General features: G+C 39.0%; 1 protein-coding gene across 1 annotated transcript in view; it reads left to right on the top strand.

Annotated features, from left to right (window-relative positions):
* The window catches only part of RNF213 (ring finger protein 213), a 170,689-nt gene extending 160,023 nt beyond the window's left edge, over positions 1–10,666 (top strand). Inside the window, 9 exon segments of the mRNA XM_078155847.1 lie at positions 144–279; positions 649–732; positions 1,409–1,589; positions 1,896–2,097; positions 2,478–2,555; positions 3,451–3,645; positions 5,193–5,282; positions 5,402–5,583; positions 8,732–10,666. Of these exon segments, the coding sequence (XP_078011973.1) occupies positions 144–279; positions 649–732; positions 1,409–1,589; positions 1,896–2,097; positions 2,478–2,555; positions 3,451–3,645; positions 5,193–5,282; positions 5,402–5,583; positions 8,732–8,885 (1,302 nt within the window). The 3' untranslated portion in view covers positions 8,886–10,666.
* The last annotated feature ends 7,747 nt before the right edge of the window (positions 10,667–18,413 follow it).

Consider the following 18,413-nt stretch of genomic DNA (forward strand, 5'->3'; position numbering starts at 1 on the left):
TCTGTGACAAAACATCATACCAAGTAGCATATTTATTCAGTTAATTGGTTAATTAATTAAAATTGGTCAGCCTCAGAGTATCTCTTCTTCACTATAATTGTCAGGTGACTTAGACTGTTCCTGGTCATCTTCTCCCTTTCCAGGAAAGAGAATTGAGGCTGGTGAAATTCTTACCAGAGATATTGGCCCTACAAAGGGATTTGGTGAAAAGATTCCAGAATGTTTCAGATGTCGAATATGACACAATCAGAGGTTTCCTCGGAAGTTACTACCATTCAGGTTAGTGTCTTTTCTAGGAATAGGCCAAGCTTATGTTTAGGGAATCAAAAATAAAAGAATCTGATAGTTGGGGCAGTTCAGAGCTAAAGGATACTCCTGTCTTCTGTTTTGTAGAGATACAATGTATCTTGATTCCTGCTTAAACAGTCAGGGTTTTCTGAGTAGCAATCAGTACTAGGTTAAGAAGCATTAGACTTTTCTCTCATGCAGTTTTAGTTCCTCATCATTGAAAATTTTGGTGGTGAGTGTATCATGGTGAAAGGTCAAGGATTGCTATGTACTTGTGCATAATTGGCTTGTCTTGCTCTGAGTTGCCCTAGTATGAATAGGTACCACAGTGGAGCAATCCATTTGTTAAATGTTTTATAGAAGGATTGAAGCGCTCATTTCAAAAACAAATTGAGGTCTTTCTGTCAACATGGAACAAGCTGAGACGATCGCTTTATACCAATGGTGAGTCATTTTTGCCCTTTCATATTTAGCTCAAAAGGTATCCATGCACATTGTCAGCCTTTCTCTCTTCTGAGTCTCACTTCACCTGCCCTTGAGCCTGAAAACATGATACTTTTGTATGTACAAGTTCTAAATCCACAATTGTTGGTGGTCATGGTTGGTACCACACCAAATAACTGAATATATCTGAAAATCTCTGAGCTCTTCAGAACATAGTGATTTGAGGTAGAATGCTAGAAAAGAAAATGAAAGCAATTTGAGATTCATTGTCGGAGGAAAATCACAGGATCATAGGTTAGACCTTAAAGGTCATTTAAGTCCAAGTCTCTGCTAACTCCTTTCCATTGAAACCTGGAGAGGGTTCAGTGACTTGCCCAAAGTCACATAGGTTCTATATAGCAGAAACAGGCTCTAAACTTAGGTCTTCAGACTCTACATTGATTGTTCTACTGTATCTACAGTATCTGTACAGTGCTGTATCTACAGGTTAAATAAGAAAAATAAGTAGAGTTTCTCAAGATGAATGGATTGTTTCCAAATCTGCAAGCTCAATCTTTAAAAGTACAATGTCTCTCCTCCCAGAAACTGTAGCGCTGGTAAACTCGATAGAGTTGTTGCTGGGGGATGGTATTGTGGTCAGATTCCTCTTCTCTAAGACTGTCCTTTTCTATCAAAGGTGAAATTAAGCTACCTAAAGAATACTGCTGTGTTGACTTGAGTATGGAAAATGAGTTTGAGGTTCTCCTCCCACGTCGACGGGGCCTGGGCCTGTGTTCTACTGCTTTGGTTAGTTACCTCATTGCTCTTCACAATGATTTGGTCTATACAGTGAGAAAATACACCAATGAAAGCAGTAGGTGAGTATACAGCCCTATGGGAAATGATATTGTTCTGTTTATTCACAGGTTGGCATTCCCCCCAACCCCCACCACGAGACAAGATCCTTAGGGCTTGTGACAGAAGACAACTTGTATTACAAATTTTCTTTCAGCTTTACTTGCTTGCCTCTGCACCATGCCCCAATATTTGTGTGTTTCAACTTTATTTTTTAAATTGTAAGGGCACTAAAAAGAAGAGTCTTTAATCTTCCAAATCATGACAGACACATTTATTGATCTCAGTCATTAAATATTGGGGGGAATTGTGTGTCTTTTTTCTTTCAGTTATTCTATCAACTCCTCTGAGGTGACTGATCTTCATGTTATCAGCTATGAAGTGGAGCGGGACTTGATGCCTCTAATTCTGTCCAACTGCCAATATAGTGTAGAAAAAGGTAGAGAAACATTACAGCAGTTTGACCTAGAGAAGATTCAGAGACAAGTGACCAGCCGATTCCTCCAGGGGAAGCCACTCCTCACCCTACAGGTAAAGGAAATGCTTTCAGAAAGTAGCCCCTGCTTCTGGTCCAGTTCAGACTGTTGACACTTGCGGAGAATTTTATGTCATTATCCCTAAGCTTCCTACCTCTTCCATTTATATAGTTAATGACCCACAACAGTTCTAGCATGCTGCATTGAAATCTCTGCCTGGCTTCTGGAGCTGGGCTTTATGGTAGGTCTTGGTTTTCACAGGTTGTTTGACTAAATATAGAAGCCACGTGGCAGCATTTATCATACTGACATAACAATTGGGTCAGTGCTGAAAAGTATAAATTTTAGAGTCCCTCCCTACAAAGAGCAGTATCTGTCACCTGATTGCCATCTTCATCATTAATATCTAGCATATTCTCTCCTTTCTCCACTTAGGGACTACCCACACTGGTCTACAGACATGACCGGAACTATGAACATATCTTTATGGACATTAAGAACAAAATGTCTCAGGTAATACTGTTACTATTAGAAATAATATCTTAAATTTACATAGCACTTCAGTTCTTAGTGCATTTGCATTTGTTATTTCAATTTAATCTCTCTGTGACTGTGTGCCATTAAACTTGGGGAGAGCAGATTTTATTTCCTCCATCTTACAGCTGAGTCTCAGAAAAGTAAAGGGACTTGCTTTTGGACTTTTACACCCATTGCCCTTTCCCAATATCCATATTTAAACAAACAAAAAAACCCAGAAGCCTTCTTGTTTGCAAATATTAATCAGGTAAAAGGCTTTGATTAATTAACAATGTCAGGCTATACTATCATATTTTTGCCTATCATATAAGAGCTATTACTTCAGTAGGGATCTGCAACTGTTAGTATTTCCTCTGGTGATACAGATTTAAGACCTTTCATGTTTTAATAGGTGGTCTTAAGAGTTGGTGGGATCAAAAAATTCATCATCCTTTGCCCAACTCTTCCAAACTTATATAGGCTTGTCCTTGAGTGACAGATTCAGTCTATCACTGGGTCCATAAATAAAATCACTGATAGTTGTATAGTGCTTTAAGGTTTACAAAGTGCTTTTCATACAATGTCTCATTTACTCAGAGTTTTCCCAGCTGAGCCAAATCTGCTAGGGCCTGGGCTCTGCTGACACAACTTTTGAGAATGCTGGGTCACCTTCATGCCACAATGAGGCACTGAAACTGTTTTTCAGGGTAGTAGTATCATATTTGCTGATATGAAAGGATTTATTAATCTCCCACTGCTTTGAATTCTGTATACCATTCTTAGGCTCCCTTGTGGAATGTCTGACCCAAACGAAAGCTTTAGTGGGATAAAGGTGGTAGGGATCTATATTATGCATCAGAAACAAGCTCCCATGGTGTGTTCTTGTTTCCAGAAATCTCTCCCTAACTCAGCCATCAGTGCCATCAGTGGGCAACTGCAGTCCTATAGCGATGCCTGTGAGGCCCTCTCTGTCGCAGAAATTACTTTGGGATTTCTAAGCACGGCTGGGGGGGACCCTGAAATGCACCTAAATGTGTACATCCAAGACATCTTGCAGATGCATAGTCAAACAGCTCCTGTGTTAAAGGTGAGTCTTGGACTTAGGCTTGGTTGTCCCTAAGCCCCGCCTAGCAAAAGCATTCCCTGTCATAGGTGCCACCTTAAACCAAGAGTCCCCTCAGAATAGGCAGACAGGGACAGACCCCATCCATAGTAAGCCAACAGCATTAGTTACCCCTGTGCAGCGTCTCAGCCCTTTTGTATATCAAGTGCAAAGAGAAGATACAAAACAGACCTTGTGGTTAATTATATTGGAGTTGACAGGCCAGCTGAGAAGATAGACAAGCTGCACTGGGTACTGAACATAATACTATGTTCAGAGGGTTTTTTCATTGGACTTGTAATATATTTGCTATAGGGAACTCCCAGTGAGGAAATTCTCTCCATCTAAGAGTTTTAGAAAACTGCTTGGGCCTCTGAGAGTGACTTGCTTAGATTCACAAGACTGTTATGTGCCAGAGGCAGGATTTAAATCTAGGTCTTCTGATATTAAGGCTAGCTGCCTATCCATTACACCACATTTACAAATGGAAACCATGAATGCTAAGAGGACTTGTTGTAAAGGGAATCTTTTATCAGAATCTGTGGGGCTAGTCAGTGAAATCTTCCTGGGAGGAGGTGGTCTACTTGCTGATTCCTGAACTTGTCATTTGACCTCCTAACCCTCTACATGTAATGAACTATCTCCCCACTTCTACCTCTTAAGCATCTCATGCTTCCCACTTCTTGGTAAATAGGTGATAGACTGCAGATACAGAATGAAATATATGTTTTCAGATGGGACTATTACAATGGAAGTTTGTTTTATTCAACTGTATTTTTGTTAGAAGGAGTAATTTTATGTGAGGGAAGGGTGGGTGGGTAGTAAAATGACAAGTGAAAAGGGAAGAGATGAAAGAAGAGCATCGAAACATTTTTAAAATACACAGAGGGGTTCAGAGGGACACAAATAAGCAGGGCAGTATTGGTATTACTACATTTAACTTGTGTATATTAAATGGAACAAGCTGTATGGAGCAAATTTGGAATTTCATGTACAATCCCAATTTTCTGGTTTCTTTTTGTATGGAAACGATGGAGTATGTTGATTTTCTATTTAGTTTTTTAAAAAGCATCCTTAGCTATTGTTAAGGTTCAGCATAGGCACTACTTTCCAGGTTTTCCCCTCTTCCCTCTCTCCCCCCTTCTTAGTAGAGCTCTTCCTCCCTCCTCAAGTAGTCAGTATTTATCTGTTTATGTGTTGTATCACCTAGGAGAACTGTAAGCTCTTGAGAACAGGGGCTACTTTCCATTTTATCTTTGAGTTCTCTTTCCCTAGCACAATGTTTGGCACATAAACAGAGCCTTATTAAGTGTTTGTTAGACTGGTTTTGAGCCCTGTTTTAAAGGAGCAGTGGAAGGATTAGTGCAGTGAACTGACTATGGCGTTCTGGTTCTGGGAAAAGGTAGGTGGACAGAATCAGAAGGGGGCAAGATATGTATTAGAGTATAAATGTGATGACATTAAGGAATAAGTGTGATGAGCTGAGCTGATAGATGCTCCTTCAATTTTTCTCAAACTTTTTTCTCTCCTAGGCTTTAAGTAGGTGTCAGTTAAAGCACACCATAGCCCTGTGGCAATTCCTTTCTGCTCACAAGTCTGAACAGCTCCTAAGGCTTAGAAAAGTAAGTGAATTATCTTGGATCATTTCAAGGTTCATTTGGCTAAAGTTGGGTAAAGTTTTACCTTACTCTTTTTCTCTCTCTTCATTTTAAACTTTTCATTTATCTCTATTGAATTTTAGGATCCATTTGGGGAAATCAGTGCAGCATACAAAGATGAACTTAGTGTTGAGAATGCTAAACTCCTCAACACTTTCCTAAATCAGACTGGGCTAGAAACCTTTTTGTTGGAGCTCCATGAAATGATTCTCTTGAAGTTGAAGCATACTCATATTGAAGGGGAGAATTTTAACCCTAAATGGAGGTATGGCCTGAACCAGAAATCAAAATGTCTTTTTTATTACTGATCATGGCTTTCCCTCTGAAATTATCTTCATTTTGTCCTTTATTTAGCTGATTGCATGTTGTTTCCCCCATTAGACTGTAAACTCCTTGAAGACAAAGACTGTTCTTTTGCTCTTTTTTATTGTTTGTTCTTTTTTTCTTTTTCTTTTTGTTATATTCTTTGTACCCCCTTCAATTAGCATCATTCCTGGCACATAGTAGGTATTTATTGTTTATTGACTTAAGAGAAAGGAAAAAGCAACCGATCCATCAAAGTAAAAGGCTTTTCACATAGGAATTGGATTCCTGGGCTTTGCCCCTTGACACCCTGGGCATGACTTGTAATTATGGTATATTGCTTCATTTACTTTACAGGTAATGGATTGTACTTCATCTGTGGTGCATTGCCTCTAGTAATCTATGAAAATTAATGATAACTATGTATATTAACATCCTTTGATATATTTCTAATCTGCAAAATAAGGGTGGGTATTGGACTGGATGGTCTTTAAGGTTCTTTTCAGCATAGAATTCCCAAGATCCTTTGGTGCTTATTGAGTGTTTTAATGTTCAACGTCCTAATTGGGAAGCCTACATTCTTCAGTCCTATAAGCCACAAAACAGCACAAAAGTATAGTTTACAGGCTAGGTGGTGTAGACAAAAGACACATTGCAAGGCCTGGACTTTCTATAATCATGTAATTCTGCTTTTAGTACTTCTTTGATACTTCTCAAGATGCATAATTTTTTTATATCCTTCTTCCTGTGGATTGCAGCTCATTCTTGTCCAGCTCTTCCCATAAATTATCTATAAAGGACCTACCCAACATGCTGGAGGCCTTCCCTTGGATCATTTTTATTCCTTCCAGCGTGACACTTGGGCTTATGCGCCTTTTATCTTTCTTGCTGTACGACTGGCCCCATTCCTTTTCTGATCGTACATTTCTAGTTTCATTTATAATAAGAATGTCAGTATTGATATGGTTCAGTTCCTCTACTCATATTAACTTGTTGGTAACTGGACAAAGATCTCATGTTTAGGCTCTAAACAATTACATAAATTAGTATTTATAGATGGTCTAAGCTTAAACCATCACATTTATTTATCCATCTATTTATTTATTTGCTTATTTATTTATTGAGTGATTGATTGATTCACATATGTATGTATGTATGTATGTATGTATGTGACTTGCCCAGAGCCACACAGCTAGGAAGTATTCGTTATGTGTCTGAGGCCGGATTTGAACTCAGGTCCTCCTGACTACAGGACCAGTGGTCTATCCACTGTGACACCTAGCTGCCCCCAAACCATCACATTTTTAATATATTTTCACCCTTTTTCCATCAACATCTCCACTGGGAAAGTGTAAAGTGACTGCACAGAACTGAGGGCCAATCATGTATTTTTGTTTTGTCAGTTGCTGAGGTTTTTGGGGTTTTTTTACATTTGTATAGTAATTTAAAGTTTATCAAGACTTTTAACATATGTTATCTCACTTGATTCTTACAATCCTAGGAAGTATGTGCTTTTATTTTTTAATTTAATTTGATTTTTTGGTGAGGCAGTTGGGGTTAAGTGACTTGTCCAGGGTCACACAGCTAATAAGTGTCAAATGTCTGAGGCCAGAATTGAACTCAGGTCCTCCTGACTCCAGAGACGTGCTCTATCCACTGCGCCACCTAGCTGCCCTTGGTATATGCTTTTAACAACTTTAGTTTACAGTTGGGGAAACCAAGGATTAGAGAGATTAAGACTCATAAGCACATAGCTAATAAGTGTCTAAGGCAAGATTCAAACCTGGATATTCCTGATCCTAGGTATAACACCATCCACTACACCATGGCCAAAGAATTCATCCTAGTGGCCAACCTGAGAGTGATGAGCCCTTTGACCAAGCTGATCCTTAAACAACAATTAGTCAGTGGAACATTTCTAGCTTGGTACAACCTACCAGAGCTTATACTCTGTTGACAGATGTAGCCTTTAATTTTTTATCTTTTAAAATATATTTTTATTTATTTCATTAAATATTTCCCAATTACACGTAAAAGCATTTTAACATTCATTTTTTAAAAAATATTGAGTTCCAAATTCCCTTCCTTTTCTCTTGTCCTCCCTCCCATCTTGAGAAGGCAAGTGATTTGATATCTATTATACACTTGAAGTCATGCAGAATATATTTCCATATTAGCCATGTCGCATAAGAAAACACAGACCAAAAAAAAAAAACCCAAGAAAAATAGGGTAAAAAAGTGTGCTTCAGTCTGCCCTGAGAGTTCATCAGTTCTCTCTTTGGAGGTGGATAGCATTTTTTTTTATCATGAGTCCTTTGGAATTCAGGCATAACCTTTAAATGTCTAGAGATACCATCCCTTGCCAAAGTAGGGCATAAGAATCAGGTTTTTGTAGAGAACTTTATATAAATACCTGCAATATTAGAGAACCAAACAAACCACACAGAATCCCATGCTATGAATCATTTTTATCAGCCCAGCTAAGTCTTTTTGGATCTAGCCTTGATTATATGAAAATTACTTATTTCCAGAATCACATTAAAATGGCCTCCCACTAATTTCATCATTTAGGATTCTATGGGGCTTGTTTGGTACTTTCATATTTTATATTGATGGTGTTTATATAAAAAGGAATCTAATCTGACACATACACAGATGCGCATCTTTGTGAGCTCTTAACAGGGGTATAGGGAAAAGTGCACAAGAAAAGCCATATGCTTTGAACACAAAGTTCTTTGCTGGCATGTAGGACTGTAGCATATAGACTCTCCCATTAGAACATTGACTCTCCTGTTAAATAACTAGAAGAGTCTGTAATCAGTTAATCAGTAAACATTCATTAAGTGCCTGCTGTGTGGGAGGCACTGTTTTTTAAGTGCGGGGGGGATACAAAAAAAATAATTTCTTTCAAGGAGTTTATAATCTACTGGAGGAGCTTACTCTTATTCTCCCCTCACCCCAGCACCAAGCAGGGTGCCTTGACCATTAGTAGATATTTATAAAGGTCTTTGGAATTGAATTGACAGGTGAAAATTTTGTAAGGTTATTGATTTCTTTTAAACTCTTTGTAGGGCTATTTTTTAAATCTTTTTTTCCCATCTGTTTTCCAGCTTAAAAGAGACACTGGTGAGTTACATGGAAACCAAGGAGAGTGAAATCCCTCCAGAAATGGAATCTCAATTCCCAGAAGAGATTCTTCTCTCCCATTGCATTGCTGTATGGAAAGCTGCTGCTGGCTTTAAACAGGATAGCAGACTTACATAGACTTCTTTTTGTAGCACTATGTTTGGAAGAGACTTTTGGAAAAAGGGCAAACTTCCTTTGTCTCCCTCCTCTAGGAAGTGAATTTTGTTGTACAGACTGTTGCCTCTGTGAGTTCTTGGAAGAGAAATTCAGGACCAAGATGTGCTACATAAGCTTGAGACCTTCAATACTCTGGGAGCTAAGCTGTTTGGGGAATGTGTATATTCCAAACCTCCATTCACATCCACTTATGAGCATTGTTCACAGGAAGTTCTGAATTCAGAATAACTTGATACTGGAAATCAGCCATCTTCCTTGACATTTTGGAGTAGACAGGTTGCAGAATGGCTTCACAGCTTTGTACTGATGAATAAGATACCTCTGGCCCTGTAAAGCACACACCCACCAGTTCAGACCTCAGCCGCCCCCAACTACCACACATCTGGGAGGAAAAACTTGTCCTTTTTCAGTTCATTTTTCCACCTCGAGATGTTTTATCTGCACTCACAGAAGAAAGTGGCTTTCATCTCTTTCTCTGGAGTTTCTAACTGCTTTACTGTTTAACTAATTTAGAGGATGACAGTCGTTTATTTCCTCATTATCTTCTTACAAATACAAAACAATCCAGAATGTTTCGTGAGTGCCTTAAGACTAAACAAAATCTGAACCAGACTTCCAGATATAAAAGTACAACCAAGTTCAAATTGGCCATAGCCAAGAATGAAAGCTTAACCGTGGGTCATCATGGGGCAGGTTTGAGTCCCTGTGGGTAATTCTTAATTTTCTGGCAACTGTGTCAAATGAATTCAGTATAGAAACCTAAACTTCCTTTGCATGCAACCTCTTTGGGTCCTGGTTCTCTTCTTTAGTTGAGAGAATGCACCAAACCAGCCAGAGTTTGCAAAGAAGAAAGAAAAAGACTATTAAATTAGCCCTGATGTTGTGCTGCTTTCCTCATCTGAGCTCTCTTCCCCAATTCTTATTTCTTGAAGCTCAACACACATCTTTGCAATATTGAAATCAAGGTTCTGACTCTGGAGTTAATGGCAAATGTGCGCTTTTTAAAGTAATGTTCTAGTTAAGTTCAGATCCTGAATTACTCAAGATAGTTCAATAAATTTAACAATATACATCTTTAATAACAGTGGAAAGAATTGCAGAAGGAACACCACTTTTAGTTAAGTTTCTAATTTTCATTGCTTTAATGCTGTCTTAAGGGTGTTTGAATAACTGGGGTATTCAGAATACACAGTAAAGTGCTCTGATTTGGTAGTAGTAATCTGTTTGGAAGCACTCGGCCATCTACTGATCTAACAATGCCAAGACAATATCATGTGATTATCTGTCTGTACCTCTAATTTCCCACTGGATGTATTCATTTAACTTTGGGGTGGAAACCACCTTGATACCTCAATTAAAATAGAATTAATTATAATTCTTCAGGCCACAACTAGCATCCAATCTGTTTTCAGTTCCTTAGCTTGGTGCTGACCCTACCTGTACTTGTATCATGCCTTAGCTGCAGCCATTTGTTTACAGGTGTCAGGTGGGAGCCTGAGTAATGTTGTTGCACTGAAGACCATTTTTGTTGGATTCCCCTCCTACCTTTTCTGATTTTTATGAAGGATTTTTCTATGAAGAGTTGTATGTTGTTTTTTTTTTAATTCTTCCAAAGCCTTAACTGTCCTGCCCAGCTTAGTCATGATGTACATACAAAAGTACACTTGACCAAGCACATGGCAGAAACAAACTTTATTGTAATTGTTATTTCTGCTTTAATAAACCTGATTTTTTTTTTGCTATTGATTTTTTTCATTTGGAGCTGAGTGCCTGTTGGTGGCAAATGGAAAGTAACTAGAATTCTTGGGAGGATTCCAGTTTTTAGTGGAAAATTCCTTGGATAAGAGCGGGTAAGAGGGAACATAGGTAAATCAAGCTATCTACTAGCTATGTTGGGAATAGTAACTGAAATGACCCATAAAAATTTGCCCCTCCATTACAAATGAAGGCAGCAGGTTGTAGTGAAAAAAATACCTAGACTTGGAATCAAAAAATTTGAGTTTGCATCTTGGCTCTGCCACTAACTGTTTGAATGGCTTGGGGCACGCTACTTTTTTGTTTCCTCATTTATAAAGTGGAGTGGTTGCCTCATAGACAATTACTAAGGTTTCATCCAGCTCTAAGTCATTTGATCCCCACAAAACTAGTTCTGCCATTCACATTCAAATTTTAAAATATCGTTGGGAAAATTTGCCATCTCTCAGCCCTCCAAAAGTAGAAAGTCAAGCAATGAGAGCCAATGAAGGTACAGTGGAAATTGCTTTGGACTAGGGGCTAGACCTGGATTCATCCTCCATTCAGCAGGGCTCATTGTGTGGCCCTGATCAGTGAACAGGTATTAAGTGCCTACTTATGCAGGCCCTGTGCTTGGCACTGGGGATATAAATACAGAAAATGAAACGTTCTCAAAGCATTACATTCTACTGGGGGCAATGACAAATACGTATACAAATATATACATCTCCCGACCCTGAAATGGTAAAAAGAATAAAAACAAAATAGATAAATACAAGGTAAGGAGGGAGGATGCTAATAGTTGGGGGAATCAAAAAAGGTTTCATATAGAAGGTAGTCATATGGCTCTTTGAAGGAAAAGAGAATTTTAAGAGGCAGAGGTGAGAGAATGAATTTCAGGCATGTGGGATGGCAAGTACAGAGATTGGTAGATAGGCGATGAAATGTCACACATGAAGAACACAGAGACCCAGTTCGGCCTTATGGCAGACTCTGAGAGAGGGCTGTGTCCAGTAAGACTGGAAAGATAGGTTGGGGGAAGGTTATAAAAGGCTTTTTAAAAGCTAAAGTGGAATTCATATTTGATCCTAGGGGTAAACTGAACTAGGTTGGTGACTGAATGGTGAGAGGTGGATAGACTTGAGATGCTCAGGAGGTAGAAACAAGATTTGACAACTGATAAGATTTGTAGGGTGAGGAAAAATGAGGAATCTAGGCTGTCAGAGTAAGTGGAAGAGTAGCAGTGCCTTCAGTAGAAATAGAGAAGTTTGGACAGGAGTGGATGGGGGAGGAGAGGAGGGATGAGTTTTGCTTTGGGCATATTGAATTTGAGATGTCTATGGGATACCTACTCTGAAATGCGTTGTAGGCTTTTGTGATGCAAGATTGAAACTCCAGGGAGAGAAATGGGCTGAATACACCGATATTTGATTCATCTACATGAGTATGTTAATACAACTCATAAGGATTGATGAGGTCACCAAGTGGCAGGCTAGGGAGATATTGTATCCTAAGCAGGACAGCTAGGATGAAGATTGTTAGGAAGATTAATCTGCATGTGGTATACACCATAATACTATACACTATTAGAGCTGCTAGGTCCAACCTCCTTACTTTTCAGAAGAGGAAATAGTTCCAGAAAGCTGAAGTTACCCAAGGCTCATATTTAGTAGCAGAGCCAGGAGAACTAAAACATAGGTCTTCTAATTCTAAGATGCAGTGTGCTCTCCACTATATCATGGTGCTGCCTTTTATGTTCACATAAAAAAAGCTAACTGTCTTTAGCCAGTATTTTACCCTAGATCTGAGTGCTTGTAAATTGTAAACTAGATCCACAGAACGATATACTCAGATATAAGATCATAAAAAAGTGATCTGATCCAACCTTCTTAGTTTCCAAGTGAGAAACTGAGGTACATAAAGGTTAAATAGAAATTCTCCTGCCATCCATTCTTGCCAGACCCCAGCCCTGGATTACTCTCATCATTAGCCTTTTCCACTCTTAACTCACTTGTTACTGAATGGAGCTAGAGAAGGTCACACATGTATTTTAAATTCATGTTATCCAACTTTAACTGGACCCTCACTGTAGCAAGGAAATTCTTTTATTCCTTCCTAAATGATTCCTTGACTCCCTACAGATGCTTCGCCAAACTTTTCCTCTCTAAACTCCCACACCTCTTCCCCCTTCCCAGCTGTCTTAGCTGAGGAACTCATTTCTTCTTTTCCTGAGACTGCAGGCCAGCTAATGTGAGCTCTCTCTTCTCTTCCCATCTCAAGATTTCTTAGCATCCTCTCTCTTCTTTTCCTAGATCTCTAATAAAGTTGTTCTCCTTGCCAAGAGCAACTCTTCTACAAATGCTCTGCATCACCTTGTCTTCTTTCAAAGATTACATCATCACTCCCCCACTCTAATTTCTAACCTCTCCCTATTGATCCTTCCTTGCTACCTCCAAACATGACTGTCTCCCCATTCTTAAGAATCTTCACTAGACACTACCTTCTCCTCAAGCTATCATCTTATTTTTCCTCCCTTTCTCAGCTGTAGTCCTAGAAAAACTTTCTACACTCATTTGAATCCAATTCCTTTCACTTCTCAAACCTTCAAAAATCTAGCTCCATACCTCAACCCCTCTTTCCTCCTCTTCCCTGGGTTTTTGCATACTACTCTCCTAGGTGCATGTATACCACATGCAGATTAATCTTCCTAACAATCTTCATCCTAGCTGTCCTGCTTAGGATACAATATCTCCCTAGCCTGCCACACTAAATCTAGATTGTTTCACCTTGGAAATCTGGCCCTACCCTATTTCTTATTCTATGCCTCCAAAACCAACTGCTGATTCCATGGAATGAGAGTTGGAAGGAACTGCTGATTCCAACTCATTTCTGAATATGATTAGGGTCACCTTCACATTACCTGTGGACAAAGTAGTATCTAGTTTCTTGACAATTTCCATTAATTAAGAACTTACTACCTCTTAAGTCAACCCATTGGGACATCTCTAATTATTACTTTGTTTGTTTTTAGGTAATTGGGGTTAAGTGACTTGCCCAGGGTCATACAGCTAGTAAGTGTTAAGTGTTTGGTCTGAGGTCGGTTTTGAACTCAGGTCCTCCTGACTTCAGGGCCAGTGCTCTATCCACTGAGCCACCTAGCTTCCCCCCATGATATCTCTAATTATCAGGTGACCTGCCCTGTTCCCTGTACTAGTGCCTTCTCTTCTAAGGTGTCCTCGTATTTGTTTTGTATATACCTACATTTGTGCAAAATGTCTCCCTTAAAGTTGCCTCATAAGCTCCCCGGTAAGTAAGGACTATTTCATTTTAGTTTTGGTACAATGCCTAGCAAATCCTAGCTCCATAAATGCTTATCATTTGGTTGATCATGGCTTGGTTTCTGGTCATTTCACCTTTGTGGTTGCCCTCTCCTTTACCCCCAGATTATCAAGCCAGCTTCCTGACAGTTGCCCATATATACCATGTAATTTATTTTTCTTTTTTATTAATTTATTTTGAATTATCAACAATCACTTCCATAAGCTTTTGAGTTTTAAATTTTTCTCCCTCTCCCTCCCCACCTCCCTCCTCAAGATGGCGTACAATCTGATACAGGCTATACATATAAATTCCTATTAAACATATTTTCACATTAGTGATGTTGTAAGTAAGAATTAGAACTAATAGGAGGAACCATCAGAAAGAGAAACAAAACACAACAGAAGAAAAAAAATAGCAAACAGTATGCTTCAATCTGCATTCAAACTCCATAGCTCTTTCTTTGGATGTGGATAGATTTTCTATCACAAGGCCTCTGGAGATGTCTTAGATCCTTGTAATGTTGAGAAGGGTTAAGTTTATCAATATTAGTCATCACACAACATGGCTGTAACTATGTACAACGTTCTCCTGGTTCTGCTCACTTCACTCAGCATCAGACTATACAAGTTTTTCCAGGTTTTTCTGAAGTCAGCCTGTTCATCATTTCTTACAGCACAATAGTATTCCATTACATTCATATACCACAATTTGTTCAGCCATTCCCCAATTGAGGGGCATCCTCTCCATTTCCAATTCTTTGCCACTACAAAAAAAGCTGCTCTAAATATTTTTGTACATGTGGGTCCTTTTCCCATTTGTATGATCTCTTTGGGATATAGCCCTAGAAGTGCTATTGCTGGATCAAAAGGTAAGCACATTTTTATAGCCCTTTGGGCATAGTTCCAAATTGCTCTCCAAAATGGTTGGATCATTTCACAACTCACAACTCTACCAACAATGCATTAGTGTTCCAACTTTTCCATATCTTCTCCAACATTTATCATTTTCTTGTTTTGTCATGTTAACCAATCTGATAGATGTGATGTTATATCATGTTAATTCTTATGTCCATACCTTTCTCCGTGCTCTTATTTTCATTGGGAAACTGGCTCCTTTCACCTTTTCAGATCCTATTAATCCTTGACTGACTCAAGCCAACACCATCTCCTTGAGCAACCTCAAATCACTTCAGCCTAGTGAGCTTTCCCTCTCCCTAAATTCCTGTGGAACTTAACTATTAAATAGTTGGTTTTTGTTTCAGTCATGTCCAACTTTTTGTGACCCTATTTGGGGTTTTCTTGGCAAAGATACTAGTCTGTGGTTTGTCATTTCCTTCTCCAGCTAATTTTACAGATGAAGAAACTGAGGCAAACAGAATTAAGTGACTTACCCAGGGTCACATAGCTATTAAGTGAGGCCAGATTTGAACTCAGGAAGATAAGTCTTCCTGATTCCAGGCATGGTACTTTATCCAATGAGCCACCTAGATACCCTGTTGAACAGTTTAGCATTGAATTATTATCTATGTCTTGTATGAGACATTAACTAGACTCAGCTCCTTAGAGGCATATATACTTTTTCTTTGGCCTTTAGTGCTCTTAGCACTGTGCTGAGCACATAGCAAATGTTCAATAAATAGGATGACTCGATTTAGAATTGGAAAGAACCTTAGTATTCATATAGTGAGACCTTCCTCCCTTATTGTACATATGAGGGGAAAAAAGGCCCCAAGGGATTTGATTTGCCTGTGGTTACACAGTCTGTAAATAGTACATCAGAATTCAGGTGCACTTACAGACCAAATCTAGGGCTCTTGACAATCACTACAAGACATTGCCTACTTGGTTGATTGCTATCACTAGACAGAGTTGTGGGCTCCTAACTTAATGGAAATTTGCCACCTTTGAAGCCAAAGTAGGAAAAGGAGGCTATTAGAAAGGAGACTATATAAGACTGCCAAGGCCACAAATAACTATTCTATTTCTGGGAGCCTTTAGCTTTGACTTATACTGCAAGAGCCATGTAGTTATCAGTTCTTTTTAGAATTCCCATTGTGCTTTCTTATTTTTGTTGGATACAAATGATGGTTCTTTTTTCTCCTCAAGTTATTGCTATGTTACTCAGTCCCAAATCTCATTGCACCAACCCAAGCTGTATATTACCTCTAGAAGTAAATGGTTCTTTATACCCTGCCCTAACAGGGACGGCAGTCAGGGCAGGAGTTATGCAGTAAATCTTCAGAGAAGTTCACTTCCCCCTTTCCTTTTAATGAAATTTGTGTATGAATTATTTAGTCCCCATTATGGGTAATGGCATTTGTCGATTTGTTAGCTGACAGAATCATGAGCTATTGCATCTGTCATCATTTTAAAAGGAAAATCCAAGCAACTTCATGTTGGAAACAAATTTCCAGCTATAAACAGCTGCTCTGGAGATAATGTAAGCTCAATAGTCCCTGCTAAGTAGATATGGCATCTAAGTCCAGTCTCACTTAAGGAGCCTTTATAAATATGCAATGTTTTTTAGACACTAAGCTGCAAGTATGAGATTGCTTCATATGCTCAGCCTGAAGGGTGTTACAGACATAGGAGAAAACTGGATGGCTGTATATAATTCACCCTAATTATAATTAGCATTTATATTGCATTTTGTATTTTCTAAACACTTCCCTAAATCATTAACTAACCTCTGCTGTATTTTGACATTATTAATTCCCAGTTTACAGTTGGGAAAACAAGTACAAAGAAAGTAAGTTAATTTGTTCCATGCCAAAGTATCTCAGTGCAAAAGCTGACAACCCAGGACTTTTGATGATCCCCATACCATACAAAAGCACCCTACTCCTACTTGAACATAGTAGAGATCCATGGTAGGACCAAAAAAAAAAAAAGCAAGGTGAGGACAGAGGGGAAAGAGGTTCTAGCTCAAACATAGGAGAGGGCCCTACTTTATCCCAATTTTTAAAAATTTGGTTTGTGTGGGGAGGTGGGAGTCAGAAAGGGGATGGGAAGGTTGTTCAATATACCTCTGTCCAATACAATACACAAAAGATTAAACAATTTGAAGCCACCACAAGTATCTGCCTGCCATATGTTCAGAATCCTCAAATGAAAGATTCTCAGGAATCTTAGAAGTCTTAATAGCTGACATTTATATAGGACTTTAAGGTTGTAAAGCACTTTACATGCAATCTTCACAACAACCAGTCATTATGGTTATTCTCATTTTGCAGATGGGGATACTGAGGCTCAGGGGTCAAGCACACACATGGTCACAAGCTAATATCAGAGACAAGATTCCGACTGAGGTCTTTCCTAATTTCATCTAGTCCAATTGAAACACAAGTAGGAACTCCTATAACATCTCTAACAATGAACTATGGAGACTCTCTGCCTGAAGAGCTTCACTGATGGAAAGCTCATTATCCATCACTCTATCTACTGCCAACCCTGACAAGGTGTTGAATTCCACTTCTGGACAGCTATATTCATTGCTTGTAATTCTACCCTTTGGTCAGGCATGGGTTAGGCCCATCACCTAATACTGGGCCTGACTCATAGTAGGCTAATGATTGTTGAAAGATTGATCCCCTAAAGCACAGTCCCTAGTCCCCTCATTTTGGTCTGCTTCCTCTGGAAGTTCTTATTCACACATTTGAGTGCCTAAGTACCTGACACAGTGTTAGAACTGAAAATAGGCCCTGTCCCCAAGGAGCTTCCATTTTATTGGGTGCATATTATTAGATTATAGAAAATACATGCAAAGTAAATAATATTGGGGCAAGTGGTGGAAGTAGAAGGATCTTTCCTGTTTTGGAGGCCCTTTTGCTTCTCTTCCCCGATTTATCTCCCCTCTGTAATGAGGCCAATAAGTTATTGAGGAATCTTGTCAATGGTTGGGCTGGTGGTGTCCACTGCATCATAGTATCTAGAGCTGAAAATGATCTTAGAAGCCATCTAGTTCAGGTGTTCTAAACCTGAGGACCTCCTGGATAGATTTCATGGTGTCCAGTGAACTTTGACAGGAAACTAATTACACCTTTATTTTCACTAACCTCCAATTGAAATTTATCATTTCCTTACATTATGAATTCCAACAAACCAAAGTGACTCAAAAAAAGCTTAAAACTTCTTGATGTAACCCAACCCTCTCATTTTATAGATGAGAAAATTAAGCCACTAAAAGGGTAATTTCTCCAAGATCAAACAGATAGTAAGCAGATCCATCAACTTCAGAAAGAAGGCTCTTTCCACTATGACGGTCCCATATTAGGTGCTGCCTTTTCAGATCCCTCAAAATGCTAGTGTCTTTCCTCTGATTATTTCCAATTTATCCTGTGACTTCATACATAGTTTTCAAGTTGCTTCTCCACCCCACACCCTCCTCATTAGACAAAGGGTTCCCTGATAGCAGGGACTGTCTTTTGCTTTTCTT

The sequence above is a fragment of the Phascolarctos cinereus genome, unplaced genomic scaffold (genome assembly GCF_003287225.1).
Source record: "Phascolarctos cinereus isolate Bilbo 61053 unplaced genomic scaffold, phaCin_HiC Scaffold_5;HRSCAF=322, whole genome shotgun sequence".
NCBI classification, from domain to species: Eukaryota; Metazoa; Chordata; class Mammalia; order Diprotodontia; family Phascolarctidae; genus Phascolarctos; species Phascolarctos cinereus.